Source organism: Orcinus orca, chromosome 9, assembly GCF_937001465.1.
Source record: "Orcinus orca chromosome 9, mOrcOrc1.1, whole genome shotgun sequence".
NCBI classification, from domain to species: domain Eukaryota; kingdom Metazoa; phylum Chordata; class Mammalia; order Artiodactyla; family Delphinidae; genus Orcinus; species Orcinus orca.
This window is the reverse complement of record NC_064567.1, coordinates 14,677,285-14,696,012: the sequence shown is the minus strand read 5'-3', so window position 1 is coordinate 14,696,012 and position 18,728 is coordinate 14,677,285. Positions and strand designations below refer to the sequence as shown.

General features: G+C 41.2%; 1 protein-coding gene across 4 annotated transcripts in view; it reads right to left on the bottom strand.

Moving 5' to 3' along the window:
* Nucleotides 1-399: 399 nt before the first annotated feature.
* Nucleotides 400-18,728, bottom strand: part of KIAA1549 (KIAA1549 ortholog) — a 151,420-nt gene continuing 133,091 nt past the window's right edge. For 2 of the 4 annotated variants that reach the window (XM_033432375.2, XM_049715061.1), the window contains exons 19-20: nucleotides 14,527-14,672; nucleotides 400-6,163 (exon numbers count right to left, since the gene is read on the bottom strand). In XM_033432375.2, coding sequence (XP_033288266.1) covers nucleotides 5,912-6,163; nucleotides 14,527-14,672 — 398 coding nt within the window. In that variant the 3' untranslated portion in view covers nucleotides 400-5,911. The remainder of the gene's footprint in view (nucleotides 6,164-14,526; nucleotides 14,673-18,728) is intronic. The other 2 variants (XR_007479353.1, XR_007479352.1) reach the window with 2 other exon arrangements.

Here is an 18,728-nt window from a genome sequence, read left to right as displayed (position 1 = left end):
GGGTTTTTATTTTCTTGAGTTTCATAAACAACTCCAGGTTTACCCTATTACCTTTCAAGATTATACAAACGTCGATCTTCTCAGTTATCTTTCTAGACTGTAGTCCTAATCTTTTAATTCCAAAATGAATCTGCTCTTAATGGAAGCATCAATTTGATTAGTGGGGAGCCGTAAAGCAAAACAGTTGAGTAGTAAGGAGTGGCACCAACCAACGTGAGTGACAATTCTGCAAATTCCACACACTGAATAGACTGCTTTCAACTTAATTCTTCAGAAGATGAAAGTACTAGGTGTTCTCATGAGGGACACGAAAATTAGAGAAAAACATCTCACACAACTTTCACATTTTGCAAATGAGAGAATTATCATGTTGCAAAGGAAATAAACAGAAAATCGCACTTGACACCAATTCATAGCATTTATTGACATTTCCATTTAAAATGCTAGGAAAGCTGTATAAATTGTAAACATGGAAACCAAACACTTGCATAAATTATCTCAAAAACTCTACAGCACATTAGAAAACAGTGCAGCTAACTGAAGGGTAGAAACATAACCAGCAAGGAGAAGGGAGGGTTCGATTACTAAATCATATACCCATACTGAAATTTAAGGGCCCGTTTGAGACCAGCAAACCATGATTGTCAAGTTCAAACTGCAGTATTGAGCCCACGAGTGCCCTCAATTTACTCTGCATATTTTCGTACATTAATACTCATAATCTAGGAATGAGGGTGCAGGAAGAGTCATAAGGACATGGGCATTGACAACGTCGGAGGAGACAAGTGGGCACCTCAGAACGGCTCGGCTAAGCAGCCTTTCCCGTAAGGGCGAGCCTCGCCCAATCCCCATGCTCCCTAGACTGTGGTCCGGAGGAGGGCAAAGTGGAGAGTTTCTACTCCCCTTTTCTGAAATTAACCCTCTGTTGCTTAGAGCAACCGAGCCCATTGGTGGAGCCTCTGTTCCCCCTAGTGCCCCCTCCTCCTTCCCCACATCTGCAGGAGGAACAGTACAGGGAGCCTAGCTAGACGCTGGCCCTGTACTCTTCCGACCTTGCACACTTAGGGGGTCAAGTTATGAATGCTGGGAATCTGCTGGACATGAGAAGGGGCTATTCATGACGTTCCAAATTGTCCAGAAAGATTCCGTGGAATCAGGGACCTCGAGACCCAAATCCCTTCTACTTATCCACTCTTTCTTTAAATGTGAAGTGGCCCCAGAGCAGAAAAACCTAGAGGAAGAAGGAAAAGCAAAGAGCCTGCATGAGTATCTACCCTGTGGGAAAGGAATCTGGGCCGAGTGCCTCAGAGGGAGGCATTCCTCCCTTCTTTCACTTGCTCGCTGGTTCCCAACTTGGTTTCATGTTTCCAAGGCATCTGATATTCTTTTCCTAAATGTCAATGCTGCTGCGTGGTAAGATAAATTGTCAAGTGTTCTGTTACACACACAGCATGGAATGAGGATCGTACCGTGAGGTTTCGGTTTTCAAGTCCTTTTCATAAAATTAGAGAAAGGAGTCCTAGTTTAAACAATGAACATCACCAAGGATATCAAAAGAAACCTGAAATGCACACACTCCTTGTACGCTAGGTAACAAGTGTAAGCCTAATACAGTTTATAAGTGTGTTACAGCAGTTGCTCAGAGAAACGCCTCTCACCTGTTACGAGAATATCCATGACGGTGCTGGATTAAACGTAAAAATGAAGTTCAAGTTACCATCCCATAAAAACGTGCTTTGAAAAAAAAAACCCCAAAAAACGTGGTTTGTGTTCAAATGGTCTACGTGCAGGTGCAGAAGTAGACTTCTTCACGCTCCTGCCTGGAACAAAGGTGGGCTCTGGAGACTGGCTTTGGGGACTTGCTCTGGAGGTAGAAATGAAATGGCTAAAACATCTACAGTGAAAGCGGGCGTGGTACTTAACACTGGAGCCCCCTGCCCACCCACCCAGAACCTTAACCAGCTCTCCTTCCAACCAACAGATTCATTCATGTCTAGGAATCTCGTATGAAAGGGATAGAGAAGTGTATTTAATGATTAACTCCTGAAGTGCTGCAAATGCAAATCAGTGTCCAAGCGACTGGTTTGGTCACTGGAGCACTAAGTTGTGCAAACGCAGTAAACGCTGACCCTGTACACAGTTCAACAGGAGGCCCATGAAGCACAGAATTACCTGTTTCAGCCCGAAGCCTCCAGGTGTCCCTTCACCTGTGCCCTGCGTCACAGGCCTCATGCCCTGAAAAATCTGGTTGGCAAAAAACAGCTCAAGTCTGCTGCTCAAAAGCCACGTACCACCAAAAAGAAAACACGCTCTGAAATTAAGTATAATCTGGAGGAAAATGTGTAGGCAGCTGTAAAGAAGTCAAATATATTTATTTATAACCCACCTATGCTCCACAAAGGATTAAATGTGGCCGAATGGCTGACCCTTGAGATCTGCTCTAAGCAGTAGACCTCGGTGGAAGTCTCACTATTTTCACACTTGACACTGGTCATCCAGCAGTTCCTGGGACTCTCCCCTCCCCTTCAGAACGGGCCTCTTCCTCCGCCGACCTTCTTCCCAAGCCCGGTCATCTTCTCGCTGTGTTCCTGCAAATGTATCCTCATAGCATCACTTCCTCCTCTTATAAAACTCCCTCGACCGTGCAGTTAGGGATTTCGTCCCCATATCGGAGCAGATCAGGATCAAGGTTATTTTCAACGGCAGCTTCACCCACTTTCTCCATCTGGCTCTTCCCACACCATCTCACCATGCGCCTGGGAAGCTCCTGTCTTCCTTAAAGTAGCTTCTGACATTGAGTTCTCCCCAAGGTCCCACTGTTTCCCCATGTGCAACTTCCATTCCTCCTTCTGAGTGCATAATGCACTTGTGTCCTTTCGGTGAATCTTACTGATGTTTAAACCACGTTATTTTTCCTTTTCTTCCATCTTCTATAGCCATGGGTATTGTCTGATTCAGATTCTAAGATCTCAGAAGGCAGGGCTCCTATTGACTTATTTGGTGCCAGGAGCAGGAAGATGCATGATAATTGAGAGTTTAACGGTGAAGGAAGTGAATTTAAAGCAAAGCAGGAGAGAGGAAGCGGAGTCACACGGGGCCTCTAGTTTTCCTCTGGTTCCCTCCACGGGAACTCGCTCACTGGGAGGCCACAGCAGATCAGATCACCCCTCCCACCGCAATCACACAGATAGTCTACATGCTCACAGTGCTTTGTGCTCCCTCCTCAAGGGACGTGTGCACGTGTGACCACATCTGATTCTCTCAATGAGAATTTTCCTGGGAGGCGGGCAGGGGAGGCCTGTTCTCGTTTGGCTGATGGGGAAAATGAGGCTTAGAGAAGGGACCTGACACAGCTAGTTAGTGATTGTGTAGATTCTGAAAATGATCATTTCTCCAAACAATCGTCTCTAAAACTCTGACTCAAATTTATAGCTCTTGTTATATAGCACTAGAACTTTGCAAAGAGGAAAAAAGAACAGACGTAAAATTTAACTTTTCATTTTGTGGTGTTTCAATAAATGGAACTCCAGAGCCACGCGTGACTGCCACGAGGACCTTTCGTTACGTAGATCCCGTTCACTGAGTGGTGCTCCCCATGACAGCTAGTCTGTTCTGAGTCTCGTGATGGTCAAACTGAGTGCAAACTGAGTATGCTTTATGGCCAACACAAGAGTGCCGGGGATCCCACCGGCCTGCTCACACCCACCACACATCAGCGGTTGTTTATTCCACGTCATCTTTGGTCTTGACGTCGGTTTAAAAGTGTATCGGTTCTAAGAAGAAAAATACAGGTAGAATCTCCTTATGCTAGTTTGAAAGGCATCAAAACTGCTACTGCAGCCCCATTTAAAACAGAGGCCCGTTCCTGCCATGTACTAAGGAGGTAATCATGTTCGTACAATCTGCGTGTGAACACTGAGGACAAAGAGCAGAATGGGAGGAGAGGGGCCAGCATTTACCCCATCAGCTGGCACTCAATCTGAATTCACCGTAAGGTGTCCATGATAAAATGCTGCTTGGATCTCTGAAATTCTTAATTACACATTCAAGAAACCTGGTATTTTTCAATGACATGCAAGGAGAATCTCCACTCTGGGCAAGTCTGGTATTTAACCAAGACCAAGAGGTAAGAATCAAGCCCAGATCAGGGTCTTCTCTCCCCCGTTCTTTGGAGCCTGTGAGGGTCGCCTAAAAAGGAGTTCGCATTCCTTTATTTAGCATCCTCAAGAGACTTGTCCTCCTGCACTCCCCCTTTTTCAGAGGTGCAAAGATGAACAATGGCTACATTTTAACTTCCCAGAACCAACTTCCCCTGGATCGTGAGACTCTGGGTCTATACAACAGGCTTAATTAAGGAAGGGCTGAAACATGACTCTGAAAACCCAATGATTACACTTTAGGAACCCGTTTTAGCTGCTTCAGGGTTCTTAAAATTTGACACAGATACACAGATTTTGACCAGTCACAACCCCGTGTTCTGCCTGTGTATCTGTTATTTAGTTAAAGATATTAGTTGATCTACTAAAAAAGGGTTCATGGAAATTCTAAGTCTGTTTTTCTTCTTCATTTCACTCAGGTCCCAGAAAACAGAACAGCCCTTATTACTCTATTCCTTACTCCACTTTGGGAAGGGGAGACATGTTTCCTTCAGGGGTCAATCTCAAGTGGGAGGACCCCTCTGTTGGGCCCAAAGACGGTTTTAACAGTCACTAGACGGAGTCAGGGACAACAGAATCAGAAATTAGAAGGAACATTTTTTCTCCCTCGTGGTCTCAAAGCTCTTCTTTCCTTTCTTGACTCATTACGAAGAGGCTGAACGGAACTCAGTTTCATTTCCAGGTCTCGAACACAGGGAATGTGATTACCATGAAGGCATCCATAGATAACCAACCATTCAGTGGTCCTAGGAATTCTGACAGATCATTTTCGCTTATGTAAGATTTCTCATTCAAACATAATTTGGGAGCAACTCATCAGCAAAGTGCAAGGATCCATTAGGACCTCCTGAAAGCCTCTTTCTTTAGGCCTGGCCTGGATGAAGACATGTACTCAAATGAGATGCAATGAGCAGTTGCATGTGTCCGATTCACAAACCACAAATACAATTAAGAATGTAAATCTAAACTTTGATATGTATTTTGAAAAACCAAATAAATATTAAGCTTTTTCCATTTTGGGAGGCTTTTTTTTCCCCCTTTCTAGAACAAAATGAAACCTTCCACATATCCTTCCACTGAGAAAGCCAAAGTTGCATTTCACAGACGACGTGAAGGGCTCTTGGAGCTGTAGCACCAGAAGTAGAAGGAAAATGCAGTCGATGGCTTCATTTGGAATCATCAGGCTCTACAATCTAGCATTTGGTTTCTCGCTAGTAGCTCTTTAAATTCCCAGTCTTACTATTCATGTTGTTAATATTACTATTAAAATAAGTTCCTATGGAGGAAAAGAGGGAAATTAAGTTGTGAATGTCTTCAACTCTCTTTTCTCAGAAAACAAAGCAGCAGGTTCATTGTACAAACCAGTCTGAATCACATCTTCCCACGGAAATACTAGATTCCTTTAATCCCTACACCATCTACACATTTTCATCTTTCACCTTTAAAAAAGAGACTAACTTAGTCACTTCATTAGCTTAGAATCGTGGTTCGTCTTTCGTGAAGTGCTGCTGGCTTTTAGCCAAAAGTACATACATTTCAACTGAACCCAGGTGGTCACAAAATTGCCAACGTATTAAAAGCATCATGAGCTGTCACGTGACTTATGGCATCTTTTACAATTGCAACTCGTTCCCTTACTTGGGCCCTCAGCCCAGGAGATGCTTGTCCTCTTCCAGACACCTGCTCAGTTGATTTCCTTTTAGTCTTGCTTCCACGGGAAGCGGATACTTGGCAAATCTGCAAGGTGGGGCCGATCAGCTGTGGAAGTTCTGCACGGTGGTCTGCTTCTGGGAGAGCCGGAGCAGCTCCTCGCGGATAGCTTTGATGAGAGAGGCTGAGGAGTGGCTGGGCTGGAGGTCTTCCGTGGAGCTGGCAGGGTAGGCCAGCCCGGCGCCCAGCAGCCCCCTGTGCGCGAGGTTCCCAGGAGGAGCCGAGGGCTCCCGACCTGAAGTCCTTGGCACCTGGAACAGCGGTGACGAATACTCCTGATGTCCGAGCACATGTGTCTGAAAAACATGGCAAACGTTACTGTACTTCCCACGTGAAACCAGAAGGGAAGATCAGATGCAAACTGGCATTGGACGTGCTCTGCCCATCTCCCACCCAACAACTCAGCCTCCCAGGACAGGGATGGAGAGAAGTAACTGCAGACAAATTGCTCGAGGGAGAGCAGTACAATAAAGAAGCCCATGAAACAAGGGCCTAGGGACTTCCCTGGTGGTCCAGTGGGTAAGACTCCGTGCTCCCAATGCAGGGGGCCCTGGTTCGATCCCTGGCTGGGGAACAAGATCCTGCATGCATGTCGCAAATAAGAGTTCACATGGCGCAACTAAGAAGTCCACATGCCACAACTAAGAGTCCACATGCCACAACTAAGAGTCCACATGCCACAACTAAGACCCAGCCCAGCCTAAATAAATATTTTTTTAAAAAACAGAAAACAAGGGCCTATAAGCACTTGCTTAAAGACAGACAGAAAGAATGAATGTGCAGTCGGCCCCACTGGCTAATCCCTGTGCTGCCGTGTGTGGAAGTGAGTGGGCTGCTGGGGAACCAGGAAGGGCCCTAAAGAGCTGGACAGAGAGGGAGGCCAGAGCAGCCCACGGATGGGAAGGTCGGATGAAGATGTCTGCTCAAAGGGATAAGCACATATTGGCAGACCGACCGACGGGAACAGCAACTGCCTTTGCTCAGAGTCCAGAGCCCAAGGAAGGTGTGATGAGAACACAGACTGGGCCCACGGGACAGCGACGAGATCACAAAGTCATCTTCCGTCCTGTCTGTCCGTGTGTCTGTGTATCAGTGCTCTGTAGAGCCTTTTCTTTAAAAAGCTATCTGCGCTAAAACATACAATAGTTTTGCTGACGTTGGCAAAATACAGATCAAGCATTCCTTTGAAAGAATTATACTTTTCAGTGATTTTTTTCCATATTTTTTCAATGAAAAATCTCTTTACATACACACACACACACTACGTCTGTGGTTTCACTTGTGCGAAGAGCAACCTGATAGCCTGGTAAACATGACAGTCAAGCCCTAGAAAAACTTCTACATTTCACTTCTCCACATCATGACCGAGAGGCCCTCTAAAAGTGCATGTCGGATTTGACGGGAAAACCCAGAACACCTCAGGAAACTAAGCTGGGCACAGAAAAAGCAAACTGTCAGCAAATGGAAAGCAGAGACCTGAGACTATAAGGATAGCCATGTGTCTTTCAGGGGAACATTATATCCTAAAGTGAATTTCTTTCCACTGAGTAAAAGCAACCAGTCACAAAGGGAATGTACTGTATCTGCTGGAAAAGCATGTAAGCGCAACGAAAGCTGAGGCAGAGTGATGAGGATAAAACAAAAAATATTATTTTGGTTTGTGTTTTCAAATTCATTAATTTAATCCCCTTCGGTATAAAATTCTTGAGAAAAATGAAAGCATTTGTAGAAATTACCGGTGCCCGTATTGATTCCATTCCTTTCAAGGAGTGACCACAGTGATAAGAAGCCTCCGAAAGATGACTTATGTATTGCGATGTCCCAAACAGTTTGCTTACGGCAAAGGCACCTACTCACAGTGGTTATAATGGAAATGACATTAACAAACCAACAATAAAGCTCAAATGGAGAGCAAGGAGGTATGTGAGATCAAGAATATTTATATAGTGATCACACCAAAGATCAAGTCCAGATTTTAGAGGTTCAAACACACTCCTTAAAGGTCAAAATTATAGAGGCAGAAAGTAGGATGGTGCTTGCCTGGAGTTGGGGGGAGCGGCGAATGGGGAGTTTGGGTTTAATGGGTATAGAATTTCAGTTTTTCAGACGAAATGAGCTATGGAGATGGATGGTGGGATCGTTGCATAATATTACAAACGCATTTAAAACCACTGAGGTGTACACTTAAAAATGGTTCAAACGGTAAATTTTATGTTGACCATAATTGAAAAAAATGGTAGGAAAAAGTAACTGTTTCTTAGGCCTCTTGCAGATTTTTCATAATGAATATTGCTTTTATTATTTTTAAGTTTTTTTAATGGATCTTTATTGGAGTATAATTGCTTCACAATACTGTTAGTTTCTGTTGTACAACAAAGTGAATCAGCCATACACATACATATGTCCCCATATCCCCTCTCTCTTGAGCCTCCCTTCCATCCTCCCTATCTCATCCCTCTAGGTCATCGCAAAGCACCGAGCTGATCTCCCTGTGCTATGCTGCTGCTTCCCACTAGCTAACTATTTTACATTCGGTAGTGTATATATGTCAATGCCACTCTCACTTTGCCCCAGCTTTGCCCTCCCACCCTGTGTCCTCAAGTCCATTCTCTATGACTACATCTTTATTCCTGTCCTGCAACTAGGTTCATCAGCATCATTTTTTTTCATTCTATATATATGTGTTAGCATACAGTATTTGTTTTTCTCTTTTTGACATACTTCACTCTGTATGACAGACTCTAGGTCCATCCACCTCACTACAAATAACCCAATTTCGTTTCTTTTTATGGCCGAGTAATATTCCATTGTATATATGCACCACATCTTCTTTATCCATTCATCTGTTGATGGACACTTAGGTTGCTTCCATGTCCTGGCTACTGTAAATAGAGCTGCAATGGACACTGTGGTACATGTCTCTTTTTGAATTATGGTTTTCTCAGGGTATATGCCCAGTAGTGGGGTTGCTGGGTCATATGGTAGCTTTATTTTTAGTTTTTTAAGGAACCTCCATACTGTTCTCCATAGTGGTTGTATCAATTTACATTCCCAACAGTGCAGGAGGGTTCCCTTTTCACCACACCCTTTCCAGCATTTATTGTTTGTAGATTTTTTGATGATGGCCATTCTGACTGCTGTGAGGTGATACCTCATTGTAGTTTTGATTTGCATTTCTCTAATGATTAGTGATGTTGAGCATCTTTTCACACGCCTGTTGGCCATCTGTATGTCTTCCTTGGTGAAATGTCTATTTAGGTCTTCCACCCATTTTTTTAATTGGATTGTTTGTATTTTGATATTGAGCTCCATGAACTGTTTGTATATTTTGGAGATTAATCCTTGGTCTATTGTTTCATTTGCAAATATTTTCTCCCATTCTGAGGGTTGTCTTTTTGTCTTGTTTATGGTTTCCTTTGCTGTGCAAAAGCTTTTACATTTAATTAAGTCCCATTTGTTTATTTCTGTTTTTATTTCCATTTCTCTAAGAGGTGGGTCAAAAAAGATCTTGCTGTGGTTTATGTCAAAGAGTGTTTTTCCTATGTTTTCCTCTAAGAGTTTTATAGTGTCTGGTCTTACATTTAGGTCTTTAATCCATTTGGAGTTTATTTTTGTGTATGGTGTCAGGTGATGTTCTAATTTCATTCTTTTACATGTAGCTGTCCAGTTTTCCCAACACCACTTATTGAAGAGGCTGTACTTTCTCCACTGTTATGTTCTTGCCTCCCTTGTCGTAAATTAGGTGCCCATATGTGCGTGGGTTTAACTCTGGGCATTCTATCCTGTACTGTTGATCTATATTTCTGTTTTTGTGCGAGTACCACACTGTCTTGATTACTGTAGCTTTGTGGTATTGTTTGAAGTCAAGGAGCCTGATTTCTCCAACTCCATTTTTCTTTCTCAAGATTGCTTTGGCTATTCGGGGTCTTTTATGTTTCCATACGAATTGCAAAATTTTTTGTTCTAATTCTGTGAAGAATGCCATTGGTAGTTTGATAGGGATTAAACTGAATCTGTAGATTGGTTTGGGTAGTATAGTCATTTTCACAATATTGATTCTTCCAATGCAAGCACATGGTATATTTCTCCATCTGTTTATGTCATCTTTGATTTCTTTCATCAGTGTTTTATAGTTTTATGAGTACAAGTCTTTTGCCTCCTTAGGGAGGTTTATTCCTAAGTATTTTGTTGTTGTTGTTGCGATGGTAAATGGGATTGTTTCCTTAATATCTCTTTCTGATTTTTCATTGTTGATGTACAGGAATGCCAGAGATTTATATGCATTAATTTTGTATCCTGCAACCTTACCAAATTCATTGATTAGTTCTAGTAGTCTTCTGCTGGCATCTTTAGGATTCTCTATGTATAGTATCATGTCATCGGCAAACAGTGACAGTTTTACTTCTTCTTTTCCAATTTGTATTCCTTTTATTTCTTTTTCTTCTCTGATGGCCGTGGCTAGGACTTCCAAAACTATGTTGAATAAGAGTGGCAAGAGTGGTCATCCTTGTCTTGTTCCTGATCTTAGTGGAAATGCTTTCAGTTTTTCACCACTGAGTATGATGCTTGTTGTGGGTTTGTCATATATGACCTTTATTATGTTGAGGTAGGTTCCCTCTATGCCCATTTTCTGGAGAGTTTTTTATCATAAATGAATTTTGAACTGAATTTTGTCAAAAGCTTTTTCTGCATCTATTGAGAGGATCATGTGGTTTTAATTCCTTAATTTGTTAATGTGGTGTATCACATTGATTGATCTACGTATATACTGAAGAATCCTTGCATCCCTGGGATAAATCCTACTTGATCATGGTGCATGAATCTTTTAATGTGTTGTTGCATTCTGTTTGCTAGTATTTTGTTCAGGATTTTTGCATCTATCTTCATCAGTGATATTGGTCTATAATTTTTTTGTGTGACATCTTTTGCTGGTTTTGGTATCCGGGTGATTGTGGATTCATAGAATGAATTTGGGAGTGTTTCTCCCTCTGCAATTTTTTGGAAGAGTTTGAGAAGGATCAGTGTTAGCTCTTCTCTAAATGTTTGATAGAATTTGCCTGTGAAGCCATCTGGTCCTGGACTTTTGTTTGTTGGAAGATTTTTAATTACGGTTTCAATTTCATTATTTGTGATAGGTTTGTTTATATTTTCTAATTCTTCCTGGTTCAGTCTTGGAAAATTGTATCTTTCCAAGAATTTGTCCATTTCTTCGTGGTTGTCCATTTTACTGGCATATAGTTGTTTGTAGTAGTCTCTTATAATCCTTTGTATTTCTACAGTGTCAGTTGTGATTTCTCCTTTTTCATTTCTAAGTTTATTGATTTGCATCCTCTCCCTTTTTTTCTTGATAAGTATCTTCTCAAAGAACCAGCTTTTAGTTTTATTGATCTTAGCTGCTGTTTTCTTTGTTTCTATTTCATTTATTTCTGCTCTGATTTTTATGATTTCTTTCTTCTACTGACTTTGGGTTTTCTTTGTTCTTCCTCTAGTTGTTTTAAGTGTAGGGGTGGATTGTTTGAGATTTTTATTTTCCTTGAGGTGAGACTGAATTGCTATAAACTTCCCTCTTAGAACTGCTTTTGCTACATCCCATAGGTTTTGGGTCATTGTGTTTTCGTTATCATTTGTTTCTATGTATTTTTTTATTTCTTCTTTGATTTCTTCAGTGATCTCTTGGTAACTTAGTAGAGCACTGTTTAGCCTCCATGTATTTGTGTTTTTTACAGATTTTTCCCTGTAACTGATTTCCAATCTCATAGCATTGTGGTCAGAAAAGATGCTTGATATGATTTCAATTTTCTTAAATTTTCTGAGGCTTGATTTGTGACCCAAGATGTGATCTATCCTGAGAATGTTCCATGTGCACTTGAGAAGAAAGTGTATTCTGCCACTTTGGGGTGGAATGTTCTATAAATATCAATTAAATCTATCTGGTCTATTGTGTCATTTAAAGCTTGTGTTTCCTTATTTTCTGTTTGGATGATCTGTCCATTGGTGTTAAGTGGAATGTTAAAGTCCCCTACTATTATTGTGCTACGGTTGGTTTCTCCTTTCATGGTTGTTAGCATTTGCCTTATGTATTGAGGTGCTCCTATATTGGGTGCATAAACATTTATAATTGTCATATCTTCTTCTTGGATTGATCCTTTGATCATTATGTAGTGTCCTTCTCTGTATTGTAATAGTCTTTATTTTAAACTCTATTTTATCAGATACGAGTATTGCTACTCTAGCTTTCTTTTGATTTCCATTTGCATGGAATATCTTTTTCCATCCCTTCACCTTCAGTCTGTACGTGTCCCTAGGTCTGAAGTGGATCTCTTGTAGACAGCATATATATAGGTCTTGTTTTTGTATCCATTCAGACCCATTTTATATGGGTATTGTTTTTGTATCTGTGTCTTTTGGTTGGGGCATTTAATCCAATTACTTTCAAGGTTATTATTATGTATATTCTTATTACCATTTTCTTAATTGTTTTGGGTTTGGTTTTGTAGGTCCTTTTCTCCTCTTGTGTTTCCCGCCTAGAGAAGTTTCTTTAGCATCTGTTGTAAAGCTGGTTTGGTGGTGCTGAAGTCTCTTAGCTTTTGCTTGTCTGAAAAGCTTTTGATTTCTCCATCGAATCTGAATGAGATCCTTGCTGGGTAGAGTCATCTTGATTGTAGGTTTTTCTCTTTCATCACTTTAAGTATACCCAGCCACTCCCTTCTGGCCTGCAGAGTTTCTGCTGAAAAATCAGCTGATAACCTTATGGGGGTTCCTTTGTATGTTATTTTTTGTTTTCCCTTGCTGCTTTTAATATTTTTTCTTTGAATTTAATTTTTGTTACTTTGATTAATATGTGTCTTGGTGCGTTTTTCCTAGGGTTTATCCTATATGGGACTCTGTGCTTCCTGGACTTGGGTGACTATTTCCTTCCCCATGTTAGGGAAGTTTCGACTATAATCTCTTCAAATATTTTCTCAGACCCTTTCTTTTTCTCTTCTTCTTCTGGGACCCCTATAATTCGAATGTTGGTGCGTTTACTGTTGTCCCAGAGGTCTCTGAGAATGTCTTCTTTCCATTCTTTTTTCCTTATTCTGTTCCTCAGCAATTATTTCCACCATTTTGTCTTCCAGCTCACTTATCCGTTCTTCTGCCTCAGTTATTGTTATTGATTCCTTCTAATGTATTTTTCGTTTCAGTTATTGTGTTGTTCATCTGTTTGTTCTTTAGTTCTTCTAGATCTTTGTTAAACATTTCTTCTATTTTCTCAATCCGTGCCTCCATTCTATTTCTGAGATTCTGGATCATCTTTACTATCATTACTGTGAATTCTTTTTCAGGTAGATTGCCTATTTCCTCTTCATTTATTTGGTCTCGTAGGTTTTTACCTTGTTCCTTCATCTGTGACATATTTTTTGGCTGTCTCATTTTTTTTTTTTTTAATGAATGGGATTGTGATCCTGTTTTACTGGTTGTTTGGCCTGAGGCTTCCAACGCTGGAGTTTGTAGGCTATCGGGTAGCGCTGGGTCTTGGTGCTGAGATGAGAGACCCCGTGAGACCTCACTCCAATGGTTCTTCCCTGGGGTCTGAGGTTATTTGCTATCCAGTGGTTCTGACATGGAGCTCCCACCGCAGGAGCTTCGGCCTGGTTCCCAGCTCATGAACCAAGATCCCGCAAGCCACGTGGGGTGGCAAAAAAAAAAGAGAGAGAGAGAACAATAACAAAGTAAAAAATAAAATTAGACTAGGAAACTAACATATGTTAGAAAGAATATAAAAATAAAAATATAGATGAATCAACAACCGGAAGGTACAATGGAACCACAACAGTAAAAAAAGAGGAGGAGGGAGAAGAGAGAAAAAAAAAGAAAGAAAGAAAGAAAAAAAAAGAAAAAACAGGGAAAAGGCCTTGGCTGTGGAGGGTGGGGCCTAAGCAAGGGCTAGGTTTGGGCAAGTGGGCAGGGCCTATGTTGAGGACCCACAGGGCTGGAAAAGGCCCTGGGGGCTGTGGGGGGCAGGGCTTAGGCTCAAGGAACAGAAGGGGCCCAGGCATGCCCCCCAACCCTGTTCTCAGAGGGCAGGGAACCTCATCTGGTAGTCCAGCAGGCTCCCCATGCCCGAGTGGGCGGGGCAATCGCCCTCCGCTCCTCTCCCGCACCTCCTGGAGGGCCCCTCCCGCCTGCCCCTCCTGATCTCCCCAGCCTCAGGGACACCAATCCTGCCTGGCCTCCATTTCTCCTTCCCCCTCTGTCCCCCCACATCCTACCGGTTCACTTGGGGGTTCCTCCCATCTCCTTGGACATCAGGGTCCCCACCAGCAGCCAGCAGGTGCCCTAGTTGTGAGGAGACGCTAACTTGGTGTCTTCCCACACCACCATGTTGACTCCGCCCTCTTAAGTTATTTTTTAAAACTCACTACTTCAAGCCTGAAAGCTACCTGAAGAAAAATTATATACTTTCCCAAATTTCATTGCCAATACTCTCCCACTCTGGTCAGAGGGAATTTCCCATCTACAAACTGCAAGAAAAAAACACACTCAAGGGGGAAAAAAGTGAGGGGAGTTAAAACTTTATGTAGGTTTTAAAAAGAGATCCCCCGAGCAGAAGCAGCAGCAGCTACACTAAGTTATGATGTCTGAATTCTCAATGACGATCCCAACACAAGGTACTCACAGCCTCTCTCCGGCCAGCTTCATCCTCCCCGTACGAAGGCCAGCCTGGTCCCCCATACTGGCTGCCTCTGCCTGGTTGGATTTCCACTGGCTGAGCTCCAATTCTGCTGGCAATTCCCACCTGTGTCAGGTGCTGGATCTGGGAGCCTGGAGGAACACAATGAGTGGCCCAGTGAACACTGGTAGGGGGGTGAGGCTGCCCAGTAAGACACTTCGGTTCTGACCACAGCACGCCCTGGGGATACGAGCATTGCTCAAACGTGGCACCAATTCTACCTCCAGAGAAGACATTTCCTAAGAAAAACAGACCATGAGTTTCTGGGTTTGCAGGCTTTTACTTTCTTTCAATACAGTGGCTAATAGTGATGTTCATATTTTCCCAGCCAGACATCAAAGGACTGGGAATAAAGGGCATAACAGAGGGCCCTTCCATTCATTTCTGTAGAGGCTACAAATAAGGATGACCTTATCGATTCAGAAAAAAGGAGTGAAAGCTGTTGGAGCCACGAAGAAGCTGAAACCTGGTTCTTGCTTATGGCTTTCAGACTAACAAGGGGCTGAAAATACAATATGCTTTTGTTTCCTTAACGGGCAGAGTGTGAATTCAGAATGTTAAAGTACATTTTTGTTACACTCACATTGTTTTCATAACTTAGTCATATCATAATTAAAAATTTAACGCCACCCACCCAGCCTTCTCATTGAGGTATACTTGATAGCAAAGACAGATGATCTCTAGCACTCATTCTACACTCAGACTCACTATGGCCTTGTGTGGCTGTGAAAGCCAGGCTTTAAACAACATATTTTTCTCCCCCATCAACTTCGGCATACGGAAATATCTCTTTTCAACAGATGGAGGGAGGAAAAACAGATCTTTAAACACTGTGAAATAAAATACCAATTTACAAATGCTCCTAGGATCATCTAATTCATCTGTGATGCTCAGACTGGTCCCACAAAGGTTCAGGGTTTTCACAGAGATAAGGGAGGTGGCCCCCTCCATCTTCAAGTCTACTCCTACTCTAGTTGCCTAATTAACAGCCTCTGTTAATCAAATACATTTTTAAAAACGTACTCTGCAGGAGTGCTTGTCAGTTACTGAAGATTCATAACAGTATTAAAACTATTAGAACTATCAGTACTGTTTGCCCAACAGACATTGTTTGAGCAAATGTTGCAAAGAACAGAAATGCAGCACAGTGTTCCCCATCACTTATAAATGTTCAGACAGCTGCATAGGGAGAAAAGCATACCTTTGTGTTAAAATTGTAACAGTAGTTGAGGTCACAGTTCAGGCAGGATTCTGTATCTTGCTTTGTTCACTTAACGAGACAGCACAAGCTCCCCCATGATTCAAGTGGCCCATCACCCCGAGCAAGCCTGGGTTTGCATTGCAGCTCAGCCACTGACAAGTCCTGTGACCTCGGACACCCAGTAATCACTCCAGCTGAGCCTCAACGCCTCACTTTTCAAATGAAGTTAAAAAGTCTACCTCACAGTGTTATTTCAAGGATTAAAAGAGATAAAATAGGTCAAGTACCAAATGCACAGGAGGCAACCAGGAAATCGTAAATTCCCTTTTTCTGGCTCTATCTGAGCTCTTCATTTTCAATAGCTGTACAGTTTACTACTGATGCCCTTATAACTGGGCATTGAGGGAGCTCACAGTTGTTTGCTATTCTGAATAAGGCTCCAATAAACATCTTTGTACATGTAGTTTTTCTCCAGTATTTTGCATTTCTTCAGTGAGGGGAGCCTATATTCCCAAACTTATCAAATCAAAGGCTCATGAAGTTATACTGCCAAGCTGCTTTCCGAAAGTTTAACGATTTACACCATCACCGGAAATAATACAATAGTAATAATAATGGCCGCTAATATTTATTAAAATTTGTTGTATGCCACGCACTATTTTAAGCACTTTACATTTGTTATCTTCTTCAATCATCAAATAACCATAAGAGGTAAGTACTAAAGTTATCCCCATTGTACAGATAAAGAAACCGAACGCTAATTTCGCCACATCACATTATCATAAAAACAATTTCATGATTGAAATGGTGGCTCATCATGGTTTTAATTTGCATTTCTTTAATCATTTTCAAAACTGGACATTTTTCATGTTTACTTTCATATGATACACACGCATTTCTTTTGTGCATTCCTTCTTTCTGTCCTTTGCCTGTTTATCTTTTGCAGTATGCCCATTTATCAATTTATGAGCCATTCTCTATAATAAGCTTACCTCTTGGTCATATCTGCTATAAATCTTCCTAGGTACTACTTTCCTTTTGCTTTTGGTAAGTTTTAGACATATACATATTTGATAATTTTACATAGTCAGAAAAGTAACTTTTCTAGTATATCTTAGTATTTTTTCCATTTCAAATTTTTATACAATTTAATCTCTTATGGCAAATTTTTAGAAAATAACTTCCTCTTCAAATATTTCATACATATAATTTCTATATTCCTTCAGATTAAAATTGAATATGCCTGAATATTGTTTGGTATAAGTGCTATGCAACAAGGTTCAAATACAAAACAATTAATAAGGGAAACAAGACCCACTGCAAAGCACAGCACCTGCAAGGTATGGGAAATCATGTAGGCTATCAGGATACATTCTTTGTTTTGTTGACTGACTGACAGACAATGCAAAATACAAGAACTGCCAAAAAGACCATACTGGATAATTATCCATCAATTATCGCAAATTTGGAATTGGCCTAAACTAGTTATTTGATGACATTATAAAACTGTATATTCTCCAGAAAATGAGAAAATAGCAAAAGAAATTATTTAACATGTAATGGCTCCTCTTATTAAAGCATCAGACTCCCAAAGGAAGGAAATGAACTAGGAAAATAAAAGATGGGCTCTGAGCCCTGGTAATAAAATGCAGTAAGACAGAGTAATAATGAACTCTGAGGACTTTTTAGAGTAGCTGTACAAGAAACAGAAAGAAAAAAAAAAAAGAAAGAAATGGAAAGAGCTCGGGGAACACTGAGTGATATGCACAAATCAGCGTTCATAGTATCAACTATTCATGAGATGAAGTTTCATGACATGCAACAGTGATTTGTAATCTGGGGCACAAGATTGGGTCTCATGCAACCTGGTGGAGGCTGACCGGCCAACTGCTTTGTCAGAATATCAGCTCAGCCATGCTGGGTGCTGTGTGTCAACAACCAGCAGTGTCTCTCATTATGGGTCTGGAAAGGGTCTCTTAGCTGGTCCACTTACACTTCTGTTGGACTGATGAGGGAAATCAACTATGAGGTCTAGCAGTGTTTGAAAATTTGGGGATTTACAAAGATCTCAGAATGAATCCCTCATAAACGTCAAGCATCTACTGAACTTGATGAGGATTTGTTGTGGGTTCAACTAGTATCACAAAATTCCCAGGAGACTCTGAGACAAATGTATTTTTTTTCTTTTCTTCTCATTTTCTGAAAATAAATTTATTCCTAATCTGGATATAATTATTGAGGATACTCAATTCAGAAACCATTATACCTTTTTTGCTTTACCAAAATTCTAAGGGCTCTTCCTTTCCTCAAATTTCTACATGTATCTCAAAAACTGACAAAAAAGATTGTTAAAATATTAGTATTTATAGCTCTTTTTCTAAAAAAGCAAAACTGAATATATGAAAAATTTTAATTTTGGTCTGAAAAAAAATTCCCTGTATCTTTACACTGAATATACTAAATATTGTAGTTTTACAAGTAAACCACATTATGTGTAACGTTTCCCAAACAACTAGTTAAAATATATTTTAGAATCCTTTAAAAATAAAACATATTTTCTCTCCGGCTTCAAGAGCTCCAGGAATTGGGCACTTCATGTTCTTTCAAGAACATAAACTGAGAACTTTTATTTCCTCTGTGGAGATAATCTGGTATAGATTTTATTTGACTTCCCACAGGTAATTAAAGCAAACCTAAATACTAAAAGTAAAGAAAAGCAGTGTGCCAAGACTTAAAAGTTTAGTAATGAATCAGAAGACAACTTCAGAAAATGTGACCTTTCACTGTTGAACTGCCAAGTAAAGGACTGCACTGGTTACTCACAAATGGCACTAAGATTGTTCTTTTAATGATGACATGAAAGAGGAGGTGGAAAAAAACCTAGAACAGTTCCATGTGGCCACCAGCTTCCCCAGGCCCTCCACTGCCGACTCTGCCCATGCGTGAC